At 35.1% G+C, this 19,293-nt stretch overlaps 1 protein-coding gene across 3 annotated transcripts in view; it reads left to right on the top strand.

Annotated features, from left to right (window-relative positions):
• The window catches only part of nos1 (nitric oxide synthase 1 (neuronal)), a gene marked incomplete at both ends in the record, with an annotated part of 54,716 nt that extends 44,692 nt beyond the window's left edge, over window positions 1-10,024 (top strand). For all 3 annotated transcript variants that reach the window (XM_079417562.1, XM_079417561.1, XM_079417560.1), the window contains 7 exons: window positions 3,515-3,684; window positions 5,722-5,932; window positions 8,183-8,270; window positions 8,361-8,482; window positions 8,910-9,058; window positions 9,351-9,545; window positions 9,902-10,024. In XM_079417562.1, coding sequence (XP_079273688.1) covers window positions 3,515-3,684; window positions 5,722-5,932; window positions 8,183-8,270; window positions 8,361-8,482; window positions 8,910-9,058; window positions 9,351-9,545; window positions 9,902-10,024 — 1,058 coding nt within the window. The remainder of the gene's footprint in view (window positions 1-3,514; window positions 3,685-5,721; window positions 5,933-8,182; window positions 8,271-8,360; window positions 8,483-8,909; window positions 9,059-9,350; window positions 9,546-9,901) is intronic.
• Between the last annotated feature and the right edge of the window lie 9,269 nt (window positions 10,025-19,293).

The raw sequence follows: 19,293 nt of genomic DNA, 5'->3' as shown, positions 1-19,293 counted from the left end.
AAATATTTAAAAAAATTATTTGATATGCAAAAAAGTATTACAAAATAACATTCTAGCGTCATAGAATTTTATAGGCTTAAATGGTTACTCATTTCTTGCAGATGTCAACAAATGAAAAGCAACTTTCCAAAATAACTTGTCTATCAAATATCTGCTTTGGTTTCTTATGGAAAGTGACAGCATCTACATAAAAATAATCTGAAACTGACATACAGAGGAAAAGACGTGATACCTCTAGTATTTCATCCATTCAAGTCTGCCAGACCAATCAAACATGATTTTGTGAACACAGAAGAAAGGCTTTCTGGATACGCCATTGCCTGCCGAACATTGTGTTCATTAGGTATTCTGGTGTTCATGATGAGCCGAGAATCAGGGTAACCTGGTCCATAGTGCTGGTCATGTCACGTTTACTGGAAAGTGAGCTAGCTTTCACTTTTTAACACTTACAAAAAATGACAATGGCAACCATAGTTTCCACTTGGATGCTATATTTAAACACTTACCGAGTATATAGTTTTATAAAATGTATATATTATAAATTTAATACTATATTTTATATATTAATTAATTTTTTATTTTTTAAGATTAAACAAGCTTGCACTAATTGGTCACTACTCACCCGACAATGTGTCATATGAATGCATGTAAACCGTTAAAAAACTATTAAAAAAAAAAAGATCTTTCTTTAATTTCACCATCTTATTTAATGTTTGCATGCAAAAATAAATTCAAATCTCATGTAAATGCAATTCTTTTGCATTGTTAGGTTTTTATAATATGCTGATCCTTGATAGTTATCAGTGCAGTCTGCATGTTAATTTGCACACGTTGCAACATTTGCATACTGAATTCAAATTATTATTCAACTGTAAACACACCATTTAAAACCACATGACCACTTAATTGCTTGATTTACTGTTACAGGATTTATCTGCTCTGGCTTCATTATGATCTATGACAAAGATATTTAGATTAAATAGAAAATTTTGGCATCCAGAGCTTCACCCACAGAGACAGATTTTGATGCTGTCATGCTATTGTTTGATTTCATTACAAATCTGACTGAATCAAAAACATTTTTGATTCTAAACGATGTGCTTTCAATCAGGGTTTCATCTCTAGTGCTTGAGGCGCTGTTCCATTTTTCCATTTGAGCCATTACATTCTGTTTGTTCTCTTTTGTTGAGGTTTTTCATCATCATATAAGGACGCTTATCTTGCCTCTGTGAACATAAAACTGTTTCACAGTTGTCTTGCATTGAAACTATTTTTGCTTTTTGTTTTCATACTGTCAGTACTAAAATGAGCGAGCGGAGCAAACGTTTTCAGAAATCGCTCTGGATGCTTATAACAATGTCATGGCAATTCTTTGCTTGTGGTTCTGAAGGATTTCCCTTTTTTATGGTGTTAAAGACACTGCATATCTTTTTTGCGGAGCTGTACACGTTTGATGGTACTGAGAGGAAATGTACAGTCTATCAGTTTTAATGATAGGACCTACTTGTCTTTTAAAAAGGTTAGCTCAAGTGAGATTTCTCACCTTCCCTTGTTGAGAAATATGTCAGGATGACTGAAAACTGGTCAGTGACCTTTAGAGAGGGAAAATGAGGTTGCTGCAACTCTTTCTACTTTATCTGACAATCTTTACAGATGAAGCTTGAATTATTGTGGACAAAAGAGGTATTTTATCAAAATAAGATGCCTTGGGCACATTATAAGTGTACAGTTCACCCGAAAATAAAAACTCATTATTTACTCATCCACATGTCGTTCCAAACCCATATGACTTACTTTCTTCCATGGGATACAAATGGCAAAGAAAATGTGCCTTAACACATGAAAAAATATCAAGTCCAAATGACTTGTACTTGATATTTCAGGTCCTCAGAAGGCATATACCAGTTTAATATGAGAGGAATATGTAAAATTGAGTGATATTTGAGAGAAAAAGGCCAGATTTTCAGGTAAATTTCAGAATTTTCCTCACACAAATCTATCATGTGCACATGTCATATTGACATCTTTTATCGTGCTTCTTTTGTTATCTTTGGAGCTTAATATCAATGCATGTCGCCTTAATTTTTTATTAAGAGGACTTCCACTGAAGAAAGACGTGTTTGAAATGGGAGTGAGTAAATAATGACAGAAAATGTATTTTCTATCCATTAAGCAATCTACAATTTTGGTTCTTTATTGCCATCTAAGGTTCCATGAAGAACCTTCAACAGAAGCATAAAAGGTTCTATATGTTCTTTAGATTATAAAACATTCTTCACACTAAAAACAAAAAAATGCTTTTTTGAAGAACCATTCATTGAAAGCTTTTTTGGGAAACATAGAATGATGGTTCGAGGTATCACTGCAAAAAAAAAAAAAAACCTCCATGTAACATACCAGCCCAATCTCACGGCAATTCGTACATATTTTACAAGTTGCCAATTCGTATGAATTTGTACGAATTACTTACTCCTAACCCCGCCCCTAAACCACAAATCGTACTAAATCGTACGAGTGAGGTCATACAAATTTGTAAGAATTAGCCACCTCGTAAAACATGTACGAATTGCCGTGAAATAGCGTTGAACATACAGTTGAGGTCAAAAGTTTACATCCCCTTTTCAGAATCTGCAAAATGTTAATTATTTTACCAAAATAAGAAGGATGATACAAAATGCATGTTATTGTTTATTTAATACTGTCAGGGGGTGAAAACTTTTGAACAGAATTGAGATGTGTAAATTTTTCTTATTTAACCTAAATATCATATTTTTCATTTAGTACTGCCCTTCAGAGGCTATAGAAGATAGTTACATGTTTCCCAGAAGACAAAATAAGTTAAATTTACCCTGATCTTCAAATTCAAAGTTGAAGTTTTCACCCCCCTGCTCTTAATGCATGTTTTTTCCTTCTGGACCATCAGTGAGAGTTTGAACCTTCTGTAATAGTTGCATATGAGTCCCTCAGTTGTCCTCAGTGTGAAAATATTGATCTCAAAATCACACAGTCGGTGTTGGAAAGGGTTCAAATACACAAAAATGCTGGAAAACCAAAGAATTTGTGGGACCTGAATGATTTTTTTCTGAAGAACAGCAGGCAGTTTAACTGTTCAGGACAAACAAGGGACTCACGAACAACTATCACGAAACAAAAAAACACAGCTGTGGATCATTGAGGTAACAACACAGTATTAAGAATAATTTTTAGGGTCATTTTTACGAATTCAACTCTTATTTTCTATTGTGGACTACATGTAAACATGTTTTATGTGAAATATCTTATTCAGGTCAGTACTAAATAAACAATAACATGCATTCTGTATGATCCCTATTATTTTGGCAAAAAAAATAATTAACATTTTGCAGATTCTGAAAGGGGGATGTAAACTTTTGACCTCAACTGTATCTGCTGCTAGTCAAAACATGAGTAAATCACTGGTTCAATAAGGATTAAACCAAAAAATCTAGTTCATATCTGCATTCTTAACAAATCAGAAGCTCTTTATCTTCTGCAGGTGTGATAAGTAACTGGACAGACGAGAGTCGTATACCGCCCTGTACCATCTATCAGGCTTTCAAATACTTCCTGGACATAACCACCCCTCCAAGTCCCGTGCTACTGCAACAGTTTGCTCCTCTAGCGACTAATGAGAAACAGAGAAAGAGACTAGAGGTGCTCAGCAAGGTAAGAAGACACTGAATAACTGCATACACTCATGCATTTCCCTAATTATCATGTAAGACATTTATTTGCATCAATACAAGCCGTGCTAAAGCTCAGTAATGATCTAAGACTCATTTTCACCCACTTCTTCTATATAAGACAAAAGGCGTCACGTCGCCACATGCGTTCCTGCCTTTTCCGCCTCAAATCGGTGCTAATTTTCTCAGTTTGATAACTTATTAGCTCTGAAAATCAACCCCCTCCTCCCTACTTCCTTTTTCCCCCTCCCATGCCTGTTTTGCACTCACACACAAGCTTTTCAGTGTCAACACCAAGACATGGAAATATTTCTCTTTCATTGCCTCCCACTGAAACACTCCGTGCAATTTTTCGTAATGTTGCTAAAAATGGCTGCTTAGTTAGTGAGTCATCCTTTCTGGTTCAAATGATTCTGATGAAGGAATGGTGTGAACTAGAGAGGAAAGACAGAGGGACATTGAAACATTCTTTGCGGACTTTCTTTTAGCTGAGTTCACTTCAGTGAGAATAGCAACTTCCCACAGTTTCTCTCTGCTTGTTTAAAATTATAATTTTGTATATTTTAAACATTTGTTTGGACTACTCTACCATTTCCTTTAAAAAAAAAAAAAAAAAAAAAAAAATGTTTTCATCGTGGCCTAATGGATAGAGAGTTGGACTTGTAACCCGAAGGTCGTGGGTTCGAGTCTCAGGCCCAGCAGGGATTACAGGTGGTGGGAGTGAATAACCAACACTCTCTCCACCCTCAATACCACGACTGAGGTGAGACCCTTGAGCAAGGCACTGAACCCCCAACTGCTCCCCAGGCACCACAGCATTGGCTGCCCACTGCTCCGGGTGTATGTTCACTACTGTGTGTACACTTGGATGGGTTAAATGCAGAGCACAAATTCCGAGTATGGGTCACCATACTTGGCCACACACCACTTCCTTTTTCCCTTTCCATTTAAAACATTGGGTTTGGTAAGTTTTTTAATATTTTTAAAAGAAGTCTCTTATGCTCACCAAAGTTACTTTTATTTAATCAGTAAAAACAGTCAAATATTATTACGATTTAAAGGGACTTTTTCCTATTTTAATATTTTTTTAAATTTATTTCTGTGATGACCAAGCTGAATTTTCAGCAGTCATCGCTCCAGTCTTCAGAAATAGTTTTATTATGCTGATTTGTTCTAGACAGATGGATTTTGTTATTATTATCATTACTGAAAATAGTTCATATTTTTATGGATACTGTGATACATTTTTATTTCAGGATTCTTTGATGAATGAAAAGTTTAAAAGAACAGCATCTATTTGAAATGGAAATATTTTGTAAAATAATATATGTCTTTGATGTCACTTTTGATCAATTTAGTGTCCTTGCTGAATAAAACTACTCATTTCTAAAATTAATTTTCATCAGCTTTTCAGATTTACAACCATAAAGGTCCTTGCCATTGAGTTTTCTGTGTACCATTTAGTTATAATCACAATGTTCAGGTTTTTCTCCAACTAAAATTCATAAATTCAGAGATGCATTGTCAAAAACAATAAGGTAGTAACGGTAGTGTTTTGCTTTTCTTGAAGTTATAGTTGAAAGTCAGAAAACAGAGCACATAGTCTATATGGTACAAAAAAAGGATCAGAAAAAGGAAGTATAAACTGCTTTTTGATGACCCTTTTTTGTAGCTTGACAGCTCTAGTAATTCTCTACTTTGTTGTATATGAGAGAACAGCCTGGACTTTTATGTTCGAAAAATGGAGGTGCATAATGGTGAGTCAACGGTGACAGAATTTTCTCTTTAAGGAGAGATCTGAAACGACCTTTCTGGCTCCTTTTTACGTTCACATGACTAACACATTTATGCAAATTATAGTGTTGACAGGTTTTTTTTTTACTCGCGTCTTAATATCAGTTCACGGCACAAGGTGCTTGCAGAATGTTTTGAGCGATTGCCATTCATCCAGAGCTCATGTGCCAAACCCGACCTACTGGGAACGTCATGATGTTATATGCTTCATTCTGTGTCTCCTCAGGGTTTGCAGGAGTATGAGGAGTGGAAGTGGTACAATAACCCTACCATAGTGGAGGTGTTGGAGGAGTTCCCATCACTCCAGATCCCCTCCACCCTTCTCTTGACCCAGCTGCCCCTCCTACAGCCACGATACTACTCCATCAGCTCTTCTCCAGACCTCCATCCAGGAGAGATACACCTCACTGTGGCAGTGGTGTCCTATCGGCCCAAAGGTAAAGAAAACAGCAGATTACTAAGACAATGCTCTTTCATAGCTCTTAATTGAACTCTTAGTTATGTTTCATTTGAATATGAGCTTTATATCAGTACAGAAAAAATATTTTTTACAGAAAGACTGTAAAGATGCTAAAGTAAAAACCTGTTAATTGGTAACTGTAAGTTACCTTATACCCTATATGGTGAAAAACTGTATATGTATCGCATTATATGTAATTTTACTGTAAAATACTGTCACATTTATGTTCTTTTGCTAATTAAAACTATGGATTACTACAGTATATAAATTACTATATATATATATATATATATATATATATATATATATATATATATATATATATATATATAGTGCTGTCAAATGATTAATCGCGATTAATCGCATCTAAAATAAAAGTTTTTGTTTACATAATATGTGTGTATACTGTGAATATTTATTATGTATAGATAAATACACACACATACAGTATATATTTTGAGAATATTTACACATTTATGCATTTATATGTTCATATTCTTATATTTTATATTATATATAAATATATGTAATATATAAACAACATATTTTTGTTAAATATGTACATGCACATCTGTCTATTTATATATACATATACATAATAAATATACACAGTATACACACATATATTATGTAAAAAAAAACTTTTATTTTGGATACGATTAATCACGATTAATCATTTGACAGCAGTCACATATATGTATATATATATATATATATAAAACAGCAAAAAGGACATTCCCATAATTCTTTGCATGACACATATGATTATATTTCGCATATCATTTTTTATCTCATGTAATATACATGAGGGTAATTTATGTTTATAGTAAGTTTAAGTAAATTGGTAAATAAACATAATATCAGTTCTAAAAGAATTGATAGTAATAAACTCTATAAAAAATTATACAGAATAGTTTTTTTAATTGAAGACATCTCATGCTTCAACAACAACAACAAAAAAACTGATATGAAAATTAATAATATACACTGCCATTCAAACGTTTTTTTTTTTTATTCATACTTTTTTCATCAAAGGCAGATTAAATTTACACTTCAAAAGTGAACAAAGACATTTATTACAAAAGACTTCAGATGTTCTTTCAAATAAATGCTTTTATTTTTAACTTTCTAAGAAGAACCTAAGAATTTCATCTAAGAATCCTGAACAAAATACATCACATTTTCCATATTATATCATATGGAATCACCACATTAATCAGCACATCTGCTTTCAACAGCAAATAAAAATCTTAGAATGATTTCTCAAGGACCATGTGACACTGAATACTGGAGTAATGATGCTGAAAAATTAGCAAAATAATATGTTAAAAAATTACATTTTAATCAAATAAATGTAGCCTTGGTGAGCATAAGAGACTTACCAACCACAAACTTGTGAATAATAGTATTTTTGCTTTATTTTGCTTGAACAATATGCAGGGATTGAGTGATGTAGTAAGTGATCTTAGAAGTCTTTAATTCAGAAACCTTCTCTTTGATGAAATCACTGGTAATGGTCACTGGAGACATGTTTGAGATGCTGCTTGTACCAGCATACCAACGTTAATGCGTCTCTGCCTATCACTTCAACACCAGATGTTCAAAGCAGGTGTAAACAGGACCTGATGCTGTTTAATCGATGTTATCCACTTCAAAGTGTTAAAAACATTTCCAGTGCTTCTCTATCACTCATCTCAAACTGTGAGAGTCACGCTAAACAGCCTCTCACTTTCAACAGTTACAATGACATACGGCCTGAAAACTCAGCGGTATGGTGTGAATAATTGGGTGCTTAATAAGAGACTATGAACTTAATTAGCAATTTGACTGAAGTGCCTAATGAATTGTGAATAATCTGTATTGTCGAAAGAGAAACTGGGCTGGTTGTCTGTGGTATTAGTCTGATTCTGACTGTTCATCTAATAGCTGCTCATTTATTTTAAAGACAGGGACTACATGAAAATTAAATGATCAAATTAATTCTAGATCTGCTCATTTGCTGTTAAGTCTTTCTAGTTAACATGTGTGAAAGAGAAACTGTGATCACATTTTAAATGCATTGTAAACATGTAATTATTTGCATAATGGTGTAATTGACAGCTAAAATATAGCAATTTCATTCCATTTGAAGCAAGTGATGTCAGCCCTGCACAGTGCTAAATTGCTAGGCGTTAGATCGGTGTCAGAGAGTGTCAGGTTAAAGGATTATGTGTTTTTTTCCGGCTAGATGGAGAAGGTCCTGTGCACCACGGAGTGTGTTCCTCCTGGCTCAATAGCTTGGAAGAAGGCGATATGGTGCCGTGCTTTGTCAGAGGGTAAAGCATTTATATACTTCTCAAATATGTCCACTGATGGTAGTTTTCTTGTGAATTTGATGAAATCAAAGGATGTATTATCTGTTTCAGGGCTCCGACGTTCCGTATGCCAAAAGACAGCCAGGTTCCGTGTATTCTGATTGGTCCAGGCACTGGAATTGCTCCATTCAGAAGCTTCTGGCAACAGAGACTGTATGATATTGAAAACAAGGGTAGGCTTTTGGTTGCTTCTGATTTTAAATTGTGCATTTAAATTTACAGTTCTGAGAAAGGAAAGTGTCATTTGTTTGATCAATTTGCTTTGTCGAGTCAATTGTAGAGTAATAAAAAATGTATGTATCCATCCATCTAAAGTTTTTATTTTATGTAATTCAGTTGCTTGTACTTGCTTGAAACTTACTTGAAACTCAAATTTAAATGTTTAATTTAAATGTCCAGATCTGAGAAAGGTCTAGCATTGTTTGATTTAGTTTTTTCAAATTCAGTGACATTTTCTGACTGATTTTTTATTTAATAAAATTTTTTACAATAACAATTTGGATACAATTAACAAACTTACATGTACTTACACTATCACTAATATATTTTGGCATTTGTTGTTGAGTTAAATCTTAATTTTGGCATGTTTTATTTAATCAGGAATCAAGGCATGCCCCATGATCTTGGTTTTCGGTTGTCGGCAGTCACAGATTGACCACATTTACAAGGAAGAGACCATCCAGGCCAAGAACAAGGAAGTGTTTAAAGAGCTTTACACCGCATACTCCAGAGAGCCTGGGAGACCAAAGGTTAGAATATGATGCCTTGGCAATAAAAGAGAGGATATTTTAAATCCATTTATGATCCAGCAATAGCAAAGGTTTAGCTAGCTGCTCAAGTGAATCATAGAGATTAATAGGAAATTAAAAATGGACCTTTGTGAAGAAAGTCTTTGATTTTCCTTTTTTTTTTTTAATTCAGCGAGCAAGGCAAAGAATTTCTTACTGATCAAATAACAGCGGAACCATGCCATGTGGCTCATAGACATCTATTTAGTCATTTACCTCACAGTTTTTTATTTTTTTCAACTCATCCTCTCAGAAATACGTCCAGGATGTGCTTCGCGAGCAGCTGTCTGAAACGGTGTACAAATATCTGCGAGAAGAAGGAGGGCATATCTACGTCTGTGGAGATGTCACCATGGCTGGAGACGTACTGAAAACAGTCCAGCAGATCTTTAAACTGCATGGAAACATGTCTCTGGAAGATGCTGGCTTCTATATCAGCAAACTAAGGGTTAGATCCCACTTTTTTTCCAAACTTCAGACTGTAGTTAGTGGTGCTATTCAGCCGCTTTTTTAAAAATGAGCCTTTGTTTAGTTTAGTTTATATATTTCTTTCTACGTATATATTTTTATTATATATAGAATAAAAAGGTGCTTTTTAGTTATTTTCTACTTTCATGTGTAAAGGTAAATCAAGTACAAGGTCTCTATGTATTTTTGATTAATGTTTTTTTTTTCAAACTTTATACTGTATTTAGTGGCTCCTTTAGGTCATTTATTTAAAACTGATCCTTTGTGTGCAATAGAAGGTCACCTGAGAAGTTCCAGTTACTTTTTCAAACTGTGTTTTCCTCTTTCTCATTGAAGGATGAGAATCGATATCACGAGGACATCTTTGGTGTAACCCTGCGCACTTACGAGGTCACCAACCGTCTAAGGTCGGAGTCTATTGCATACATCGAAGAGAGCAAGAAAGACACGGATGAGTAAGTCCTGTTTGCTTATTCTCCATCCGTCCTCCTCTCTCCTTGAGTCGCCTTGGGTTATCCATGCTTGTAGGAGGACCTTATGCCGTGTAGATTACTGTAGATACAGCCTCTGGACCAGCATCACTGAATGCCAGCCGTAACCATAGAGACGGAGGCTGAGAAGAGGCTGCAGCGTAACAGGATTAGTGAGAAGAGAGTGGCTGTGCTATTCTCTGTTTGTGCTCTCACAGATAAGAGCTTGTTCATCGCACACTCGCTGTGAGAGCGGAGGTAGGGACAGAAGTGCTTTAACCGTAGTGCTCGCTTAACTGTCCCTTTTGCCGGATGGCCACCGTAGTTCCTGTGAGAGGTGTCACTTATTTTGATGTTTTATGATGAAAGTCCTTTTGTTGGAGGACGAGAGCTACCTCACGGTCCCTCGCCATTTGTCAGCTGGTACTCTGTTGGATAGTGGGCAACATTATATATCACGAAATAATTAAATATCAACATGAAATGTTGCAATTAATGCATAACGTTACGAAATGTGAGCTTAATTACGTACATTAAGCATGAAAGGTGTTTATTTTTGAGCTGTTAATTGCTTACTGTGTTTAATGGAATTAGTTACATGATGTGCAGATTAATTAATCAAATTAATTGCAATTACAGCCCACATTTACTTATGTAAATGACAAATGGCATGAAATAGGAAAAATACACTACTGTTCAAAAGTTTGAGGTTGGTAATGTTTTCAAAAAGTGCTTTTGAAAGAAGCCTCTTATGCTCACCAAGGCTGCATTTATTTGATTAAAAATATAGCAAAAACAGCTATGTTGTAAAATATTTTTATGATTTAAAATAACTGTCTTCCATTTGAATATATTTTAAAATATAATATATTCCTGTGATGTAAAGCTGACTTTTCAGCATCATTACTTCAGTGTCACATGATCTTTCTGAAATCATAATATGCTGATTTGCTGCTCAAGAAGTATAATGCAAACGCCTGTCACTTTGATCAGTTAAGTGCATCCTTGCTGAATAATTAAGTATTTCTTTCTTTCAGTAATAAAAATATTACAGAACCCAAACCTTTGAACAGTATTCTAAATCTTGAAAAAAATTAAGTGCATTAACTTAATAAATAAATATAGTGAATTATGAGCATGTATACATTGTGGAATAGATTTATGTAAATACATATTTGCTTATGCAAATATTTAAATAATTTCAGCATTTAATTATGTAAATGTATTATTATTATTATTATTGCAATTATTATATGTATATATATATATATATATATATATATATATATATATATATATATATGTATGTATACTATTTCAACCCTTTTTCTCTATTTGTATCTCATCTAATCTTTATTTTCTTCGTTTTACAGGGTGTTTTGTCCATAGTCACATTTTCCGTCCATATATCACTGTTTTTTGCTCATGCTCTAATCAGCCAACCAGAAGCATGATGGGACACCAACCATGATTCGCGAAAACTGTGCCAAGTTTGTCTGTTAAAAATTATTTTTTTCTTGTTTTTTTTTTTGTCAGTTTTTATTTTATTTTATTTTTTATGGAATATTTCATTTTCTTTGCTAGGTCTTGTTTGATGTGTATCTCTATGATCAAAATCTGCATTAATACCTTTCACTTGAATTTCTGAATGCACTTTTTTATGTGTCTTTATGCTTTGTCCTGACTAATGGGCTGCTTGCACTTAGACATGGCCTGCCTTTTTTTAAGTGTAAGCAAGATCAGTGGTTTTCCTCATGTACAACATGCGTAGATATTGACTTTACTATTAAGAGATGGGAAGTTTGCGGTTTGGATAGTGAGGCTCGGGGTTATTGTGCATGTTTTGATGAAAGACCAAGTCTCTATCCATGCTAAAAAGAGAGGACATGCTCGTGTTTACAGAAGGTGAATCTGTTTAAAAGAACCAAACATAGACCTCTTTAAGCAGACCAATTCACGCTGTCCTTGGCCTTAAAAGTGGGTTAAGATCCCATTTCATAAATAAAAAAAACCCTCAGTACATAAAAAAGGACATTGCAATGTTGTAATCTCATAATTTATACTTTGTTTCTTGCAATTTTGGAAAGATAAAGAAATGCGATATAAACTTATAATTCAATTATATATATATTTTTTTTCTCGCAATTCCAGGTTTACGTCAAAATTCTTCTTAGTTTCTATCTTGCTATTTTTTTCTTACAACTCTGCGTATACCTTTCACAATTCTGAGATTATATATCGCAATTGTACATGAGTTTACTGAGGCCCCATTTATTCTAGCGCGTTTTCGTTTTAAAGGGGTCCTATTATGCTCTTTTACAAAGTCTTGATTTTGTTTTGGGGTTGTACTAGAGCAGGCTCTTATGCTTGGTGGTTCGAAAATCACATTATTTTTCACATAATTTACATTATAACAATACCTTTCTCCCCAGCCTGGCACAAATGACTCAATTAGTTCCGGGTTTGATGAAGGCCCGCCTTCTGAAAAATGAAATGTGTTGTGATTGGTTAGCTGTCTCAGTGCGTTGTGATTGGCGAACAGTTTAGACAGTGTTTCAGTATTGCCCCGCCCCTCGCCAAAACAGCAAGTTCATCAATATTGCCATATCAGTTCAGACCCCGATAATATTGAACGAGGATCGCGCAAAACCTTTGCAAGCACGGATATTGTCAGACATATTAAAATGGTAACGTTATTGTTGGTGTTTTTTTGTTGTTTTTTTTGGCTAAATCACGTTTTACATAGGATGTCAACAACAGCTTAAAAATAACTGCATTTGCTTTGTACAGATAAGTGCAATGGTAATATGTATTATGCTTATTCTTTAATTCTAACATTATAACATGAATTGCAGTGAAACTGTTATACAGTTGAATTTATTTATACCATAGTCTCACAGACTTACACTATTTGTGGCGGCATATATATGCAAATTCATTCTCTTCCAGCAGGAGGCGCTCTTGGAGCGGGAGAGATCGAAGCTTTTCCCCGGTAACGCTGTACACAAAGCAGCGCTCCGCTCACAAACGCTGCTTTATCAGACATTACATGCAAGTTAAATGAAAATGACATCCAAAACTTTCTGAAGACAGTCTGTTTCCATCAGAAATACAGTGATATAAAAACACCAGCACCGGCTTTCGATTTTGAAACGTGCAGTGCTCAACCAACCGTTCTCCCCACCTGCCAACCATTCAAATTTCCGTAGGCGGGATTTATTTGAATGATATTCTAATGGGCCGCTTTGTTATATCACAAACACCGGAAAACAAAGCTGTAGTCCAAACGAGCCGTTCGTTGTAGTTCTTGAAAAGGGATTTTTAAAAACAAAATATCTCCCTTTGGAGTGGACTTTGAGATTTGTAACTTTGTAGATCTTTTTAAGCCCAAAACATACACACTACACATTGACTAACATTCAAAAAGTGAAAAAGCATAATAGGACCCCTTTAAAACGGCGTTTTAGAATTAAAACATTTCCACTGCGTTTCAGAAACGATCTCCGTCTACACTACACAACCAAAAATGCATGTCACATGACCATTCATGCAGGTACAACCATAGTTTTATATAGGTAGATTCCCTATTATTTTGATGATGGACGCGTCTACATGCTGGTAGCGGTCGATTAAGGCATCTACCCATACATATCTATGGGTACAACAATCAGCATGATATTACATTTACGCATTTAGCAGACGCTTTTATCCAAAGCGACTTACGTTACATTCAAGTTACAGTTTTTACATTTTATCAGCTCTTGCTTTCCCTGGGAATCGAACCCATGACCTTGGCGTTGTTATTGCCATGCTCTACTATTTGAGCTACAGGAAAGCTGTTATTGTTTACACGGTCATCAAGGATACGCAGTGCGAATGTGGGCAGCCACGCCATCGTTTTCAAAAGTCTCCGTTTTGGTCCGTTTACACTGAAACGCAACCCTGGAGTTTTCAAATTAAAACGGGGTCTGCAGCGTTTTCAAAAGTCTCCATATTCGACCTCGAAAATGCCGGAGTACTGTAAATGATAGGCGTAACCGTAGCAAAAGTTATGCGTTTTAAAATGAAAATGCACTAGTGTAAATGGGGCCTGAGTTTATTCACAATTCTGCCCTTTTTCTCAGAATTCTGAGTTTTCATCGTGCAATTCTGTTTTGTTTTCCATCGCGGAGTAAAAATAAAAGGTTAATTGCGACTTTTTATTTCATAATTTCACACACTTTTTTCCCTCAGTGTTGCGAGTTTATATCTGACAATTGCAAATTATAAATTTGTGAGATATAAACTCAGATAAAGTCAAAATACTGCAAAAATACACAAAACTACATACAGTGGCTTTAAGATTGATAAAAAACTAAGATGAAACCACCTTTAAGTATCTTTCAGTATCCATTTATCTCGAGCTAACTGTAAGAAAAGACTTTCAGGAGACTGAAAAATCTCTCTAGGTTGGTTCTTTTATGAAACATCCTTGAAAATGAAAGAGTTGATGCACCTGCTTTGGTTTATTTTACGTCCTCTTTCCCTTTTTCCCTGTTTCTCTGAGACACGGCTGTGACGACCCTTCTCTTTGACTCCAAACGGAGACCTGGATCTCTTCTTTAGATCGAAGACCAACCGTTGTATTGTCGTTTCGTATTAAAGGGTAACCGCTTGCAACAACGAGCAAAAAATCAATGCGGCGCATAGTTCATTTTTGCATGCAATGCCTTTTTGATGGCTTTGAAAGGATAGTTTTCCGGGAATGAATCCTTTAAGAAAAGTCACTGTTTTGCTTTCTGAAATGTACGTTCAATTAGATCCTAGCTCGCTTCAGATTTGCTTTGAAAACTTTTGAGTTATGAGTGGCCTCCGGCATGAAAAATATTACATAAGGTAATCTGATTTTGAGGGACTTTGTTTTCTGTTGTCTTTCTGTAGGAGAATATTCTTGTTGTATGTACGCTGTTAACACTGAATGTTTCCCTCCCCACATTTGGGTTTTGCACCGTTTAAACTCTGTGATTACAAAAAGTCGGGCAAAAAAGAATCACACACATGCATATATTAAAATCAGTAAATATCTAAATATAAAATATGTATGAGAATTTTTTAAGAATGTATTTTGATTATGGGTATTGATTTGGTTTTGTCCCTCTGAGTTGCTTGTAATATCTTACGTGAATATGATGTCTAATTAGTTTGGGGGAACCTGAAGAATTGTTCTGAATGCATGATGTTACCGTCCTGTTTTCTCTTAACCTGTGTCTGTTTAACTGTTGTGATCGCGTCCTTCCTCTGTGACTGGAAGAAGAAGAAGCTTACGGGGTTTTCTTTTCTTTTTTTGTGTTTGTTCTTTGCTGCTGCTAAAAGAAACTGTTCCGATCAATTTCCGCTGTGAATCTTCTATTGTGGAACTTCGAACATTGAAACATTTGCCATTTTAATGCATATACTGCAAGAACTTTGCATCTACTTAATAATAAAAAACATTTGTATGTCAAGACTTGAAGTTCTTTGCCATTCTTTCTAAGTGAGAAATTGTTCAAATATATGCACTGTAAAATTTATTTAAGACATTTGTAATGCATGAAAGTATATGTGAATGGAAAATTTGAGGTCAGAGGTTGCACTTTCATGGCTCGGGAGATTATGGTGTGTTTCATTGAAATGTCAGTTTGGTTTTTCTATTGGATTACTATGAGAAACCGAAGCAATGGAGAGACTGTTTCCATGCAAGAGTAGCAGACATCATCTTATTATTTATTTACTTTTTTTTTTAATGTCAAATGTGCTAGAACTCTGCAAAAGAAATACTAAATATACTTATATTTCCTACATTTTAGATTAAAAATAAATGATTTAAGAATATGCTGTAAATGAAAGTAAGTGGTAATTCTTATGAAATATTTCAGAAATGATATACAAAATACATATATATTACTTGTGTGTGTATCTAAAATATATAATATCTAAAAATAATTAAATATGAATATAAATGTAATATTGCCATTACATTACAAAATAAGTATATGCATGTATGTATGTTCATGTGTGTGTGTGTACTATATATATATATATATATATATATATATATATTTACAACCCGAATTCCGGAAATGTTGGGACTTTTTTCAATTTGAATAAAATGAAAACTAAAAGACTTTCAAAACACGAGTCAATATTTTATTCACAATAGAACATAACAAATATTTAAACAAAGTTTACACTTTTATCCACTAAATGAGCTCATTTCAAATTTGATGCCTGCTACAGGTCTCAAAAAAGTTGGCACGGGGGCAACAAAGGGCTGAAAAAACAAGACATTTTGAAAAGATTAAGCTGGGAGAACATCTAGCAACTAATTAAGTTAATTGGCATCAGGTCTGTAACATGATTAGCTATAAAAAGGGATGTCTTAGAGGCAGAGTCTCTCAGAAGTAAAGATGGACAGAGGCTCTCCAATCTGTGAAAGAGTGCATAAAAAGATTGTGTAATAATTTAAATGCTCCTCAACGTCAAATTGCAAAGATTTTGCAAATCACATCATCTACAGTGCATAACATCATCAAAAGATTCAGAGAAACTGGAGAAATCTTTGTGCGTAAGGGACAAGGCTGAAGACCTTTGTTGGATGCCCGTGGTCTTCGGGCCCTCAGACGACACTGCATCACTCATCAGCATGATTCTGTTATTGATATTACTAAATGGGCCCAGGAATTCTTCCATAAATCACTGTCGGTAAACACAATCCGCCGTGCCATCTGCACATGCCAACTAAAGCTCTATCATGCAAAAAGCCATATGTGAGCATGGTCCAGAAGGCCCGTCGTGTCCTGTGAGCCAAGGCTCATTTAAAATGGACTGTTTCAAAATGGAAAATGTTCTATGGTCAGAGGAGTCCAAATTTGACATTCTTGTTGGAAATCACAGACGCCGTGTCCTCCGGGCTAAAGAGGAGGGAGTCCTTCCAGCGTGTTATCAGCGTTCAGTTCAAAAGCTAGCATCTCTGATGGTGTGGGGGTGCAAAAGTGCATACGGTATGGGCAGCTTGCATGTTTTGGAAGGCACTATGAATGCTGAAAGGTATATAAAGGTTTTAGAGCAACATATGCTCCCCTCCAGATGACGTGTATTTCAGCAGGACAATGCAAAACCACACACTGCAGCTATTACAACAGCATGGCTTCGTAGTAGAAGAGTCCGGGTGCTGAATTGGCCTGCCAGCAGTCCAGATCTTTCACCTATAGAGGACATTTGGTGCATCATTAAACAAAAAATATGTCAAAGACCACCAACTCTTCAGCAGCTGGAAACCTATATCAGGCAAGAATGGGACAAAATTCCAACACCAAAACTCCAGAAACTCATAACCTCGATGCTGCACTGAGATGCTACACCATGGTAAACCTGCCCCCGTCCCAACTATTTTGAGACCATCAAATTTGAAATGAGTTAATTTTTAATTGTGTGTCAAATAAAAATCTTGAATCTTGAATTTTGTGCACAAAATTGTAAAATTTATCAGTTTAAACATTTGTTTTGTTATCTATGTTCTGTTGTGAATAAAATATTGGCTCATGTGATTTTAAATTCTTTTAGTTTTCATTTTATTCAAATTTTAAAAACGTCCCAAAGTTTCTGGAATTCGGATTATATATATATACTTATTTTGTAATGTCAATATTACATTTATAATTTATATTCATATTTAAATGTTTTATTTATATATATATATATATATATATATATATATATATATATATATATATATATATATATACAGTGGTGTGAAAAAGTGTTGGCCCCCTTCCTGATTTTTTTTGCATGTTTGTCACACTTTAATGTTTCAGATCATCAAACTAATTTAAATATTAATCAAAGATAACACAAGTAAACACAACATGCAGTTTTTGAATGAATTTTTTTATTATGAAGGGAAAACAAAATCCAAACCCACATGGCCCTGTGTGAAAAAGTGCTTGCCCCCTAAACCTAATAACTGGTTGGGCCACCCTTAGCAGCAACAACTGCAATCAAGCGTTTGCGATAACTTGCAATGAGTCTGTTACAGCGCTGTGGAGGAATTTTGGCCCACTCATCTTGGCAGAATTGTTGTAATTCAGCCACATTGGAGCGTTTTCGAGCATGAACCGCCTTTTTAAGGTCATGCCACAGCATCTCAATAGGATTCAGGTCAGGAATTTGACTAGGCCACTCCAAAGTCTTCATTTAGTTTTTCTTCAGCCATTCAGAGGTGGATTTGCCGGTGTGTTTTGGATCATTGTCCTGCTGCAGAACCCAAGTTCGCTTCAGCTTGAGGTCACGAACAGATGGCCAGACGTTGTCTTTCAGGATTTTTTGGTAGACAGCTGAATTCATGGTTCCATTTATCACAGCAAGTCTTCCAGGTCCTGAAGCAGCAAAACAGCCCCAGACCATCACACTACCACCACCATATTTTACTGTTGGTATGATGTTCTTTTTCTGAAATGCTGTGTTACTTTTACACCAGATGTAATGGGGCACACACCTTCTAAAAAGTTCAACTTTTGTCTAGTCAGTACACAGAGTATTTTCCCAAAAGTCTTGGGGATCATCAAGATGTTTTCTGGCAAAACTGAGACGAGCCTTTATGTTATTTTTGCTCAGCAGAATGTCTTGGAACTCGGATAAAAAATCAGGAAGGGGGCCAACACTTTTTCACACCACTGTATATATACACACACCCACACACAATTTATGTGTAGAGAGCATCTGGTTATTTTTTATTTTTATTTAAATCTAAAATAAATTAAAATGAAATCTAAAAATATGAATATGATATTGCCATATAATTACTATATATAATTTTATAATAGCTTTAAATATTTTATAAGGTTTTATAGAGAGCTACTGACTGTGTAGTGAGAGAAAAAGATGTATGTTCTTTGTTCTATATAATTGTTTCTCTCTCTCACCGTTCACTGCAGAAACAGATTGAGTGCAGCTTTATGAGAGAAGAAATGACACCATGGCAACCAGTCAACAAAACAAATGATCTGAACAATAGCCCACCCTCACTGTTCAGGCTCCCCAGCTGATTGGATGAGCCTTCCAAAAATACAGCTCTGCAATTAGTCAAAGTGACTGTCGGTCAAATACAACCTTCCCTCAGAGCAGGTTAGTCTGGGCCAACAGGAGACACTACTGCACTGATTTGCTTTGTCATAGATTTTATTTTATTTAGGGATATCGATCCTGTCTGGCTCGGGAAACCAGAGTGAATCGAATTTGATT

Source organism: Barbus barbus (assembly GCF_936440315.1).
Source record: "Barbus barbus genome assembly, chromosome: 5".
Taxonomy (NCBI): domain Eukaryota; kingdom Metazoa; phylum Chordata; class Actinopteri; order Cypriniformes; family Cyprinidae; genus Barbus; species Barbus barbus.
The sequence above is the reverse complement of the archived record's forward strand: the minus strand, read 5'-3'. Positions and strand labels throughout refer to the sequence as shown.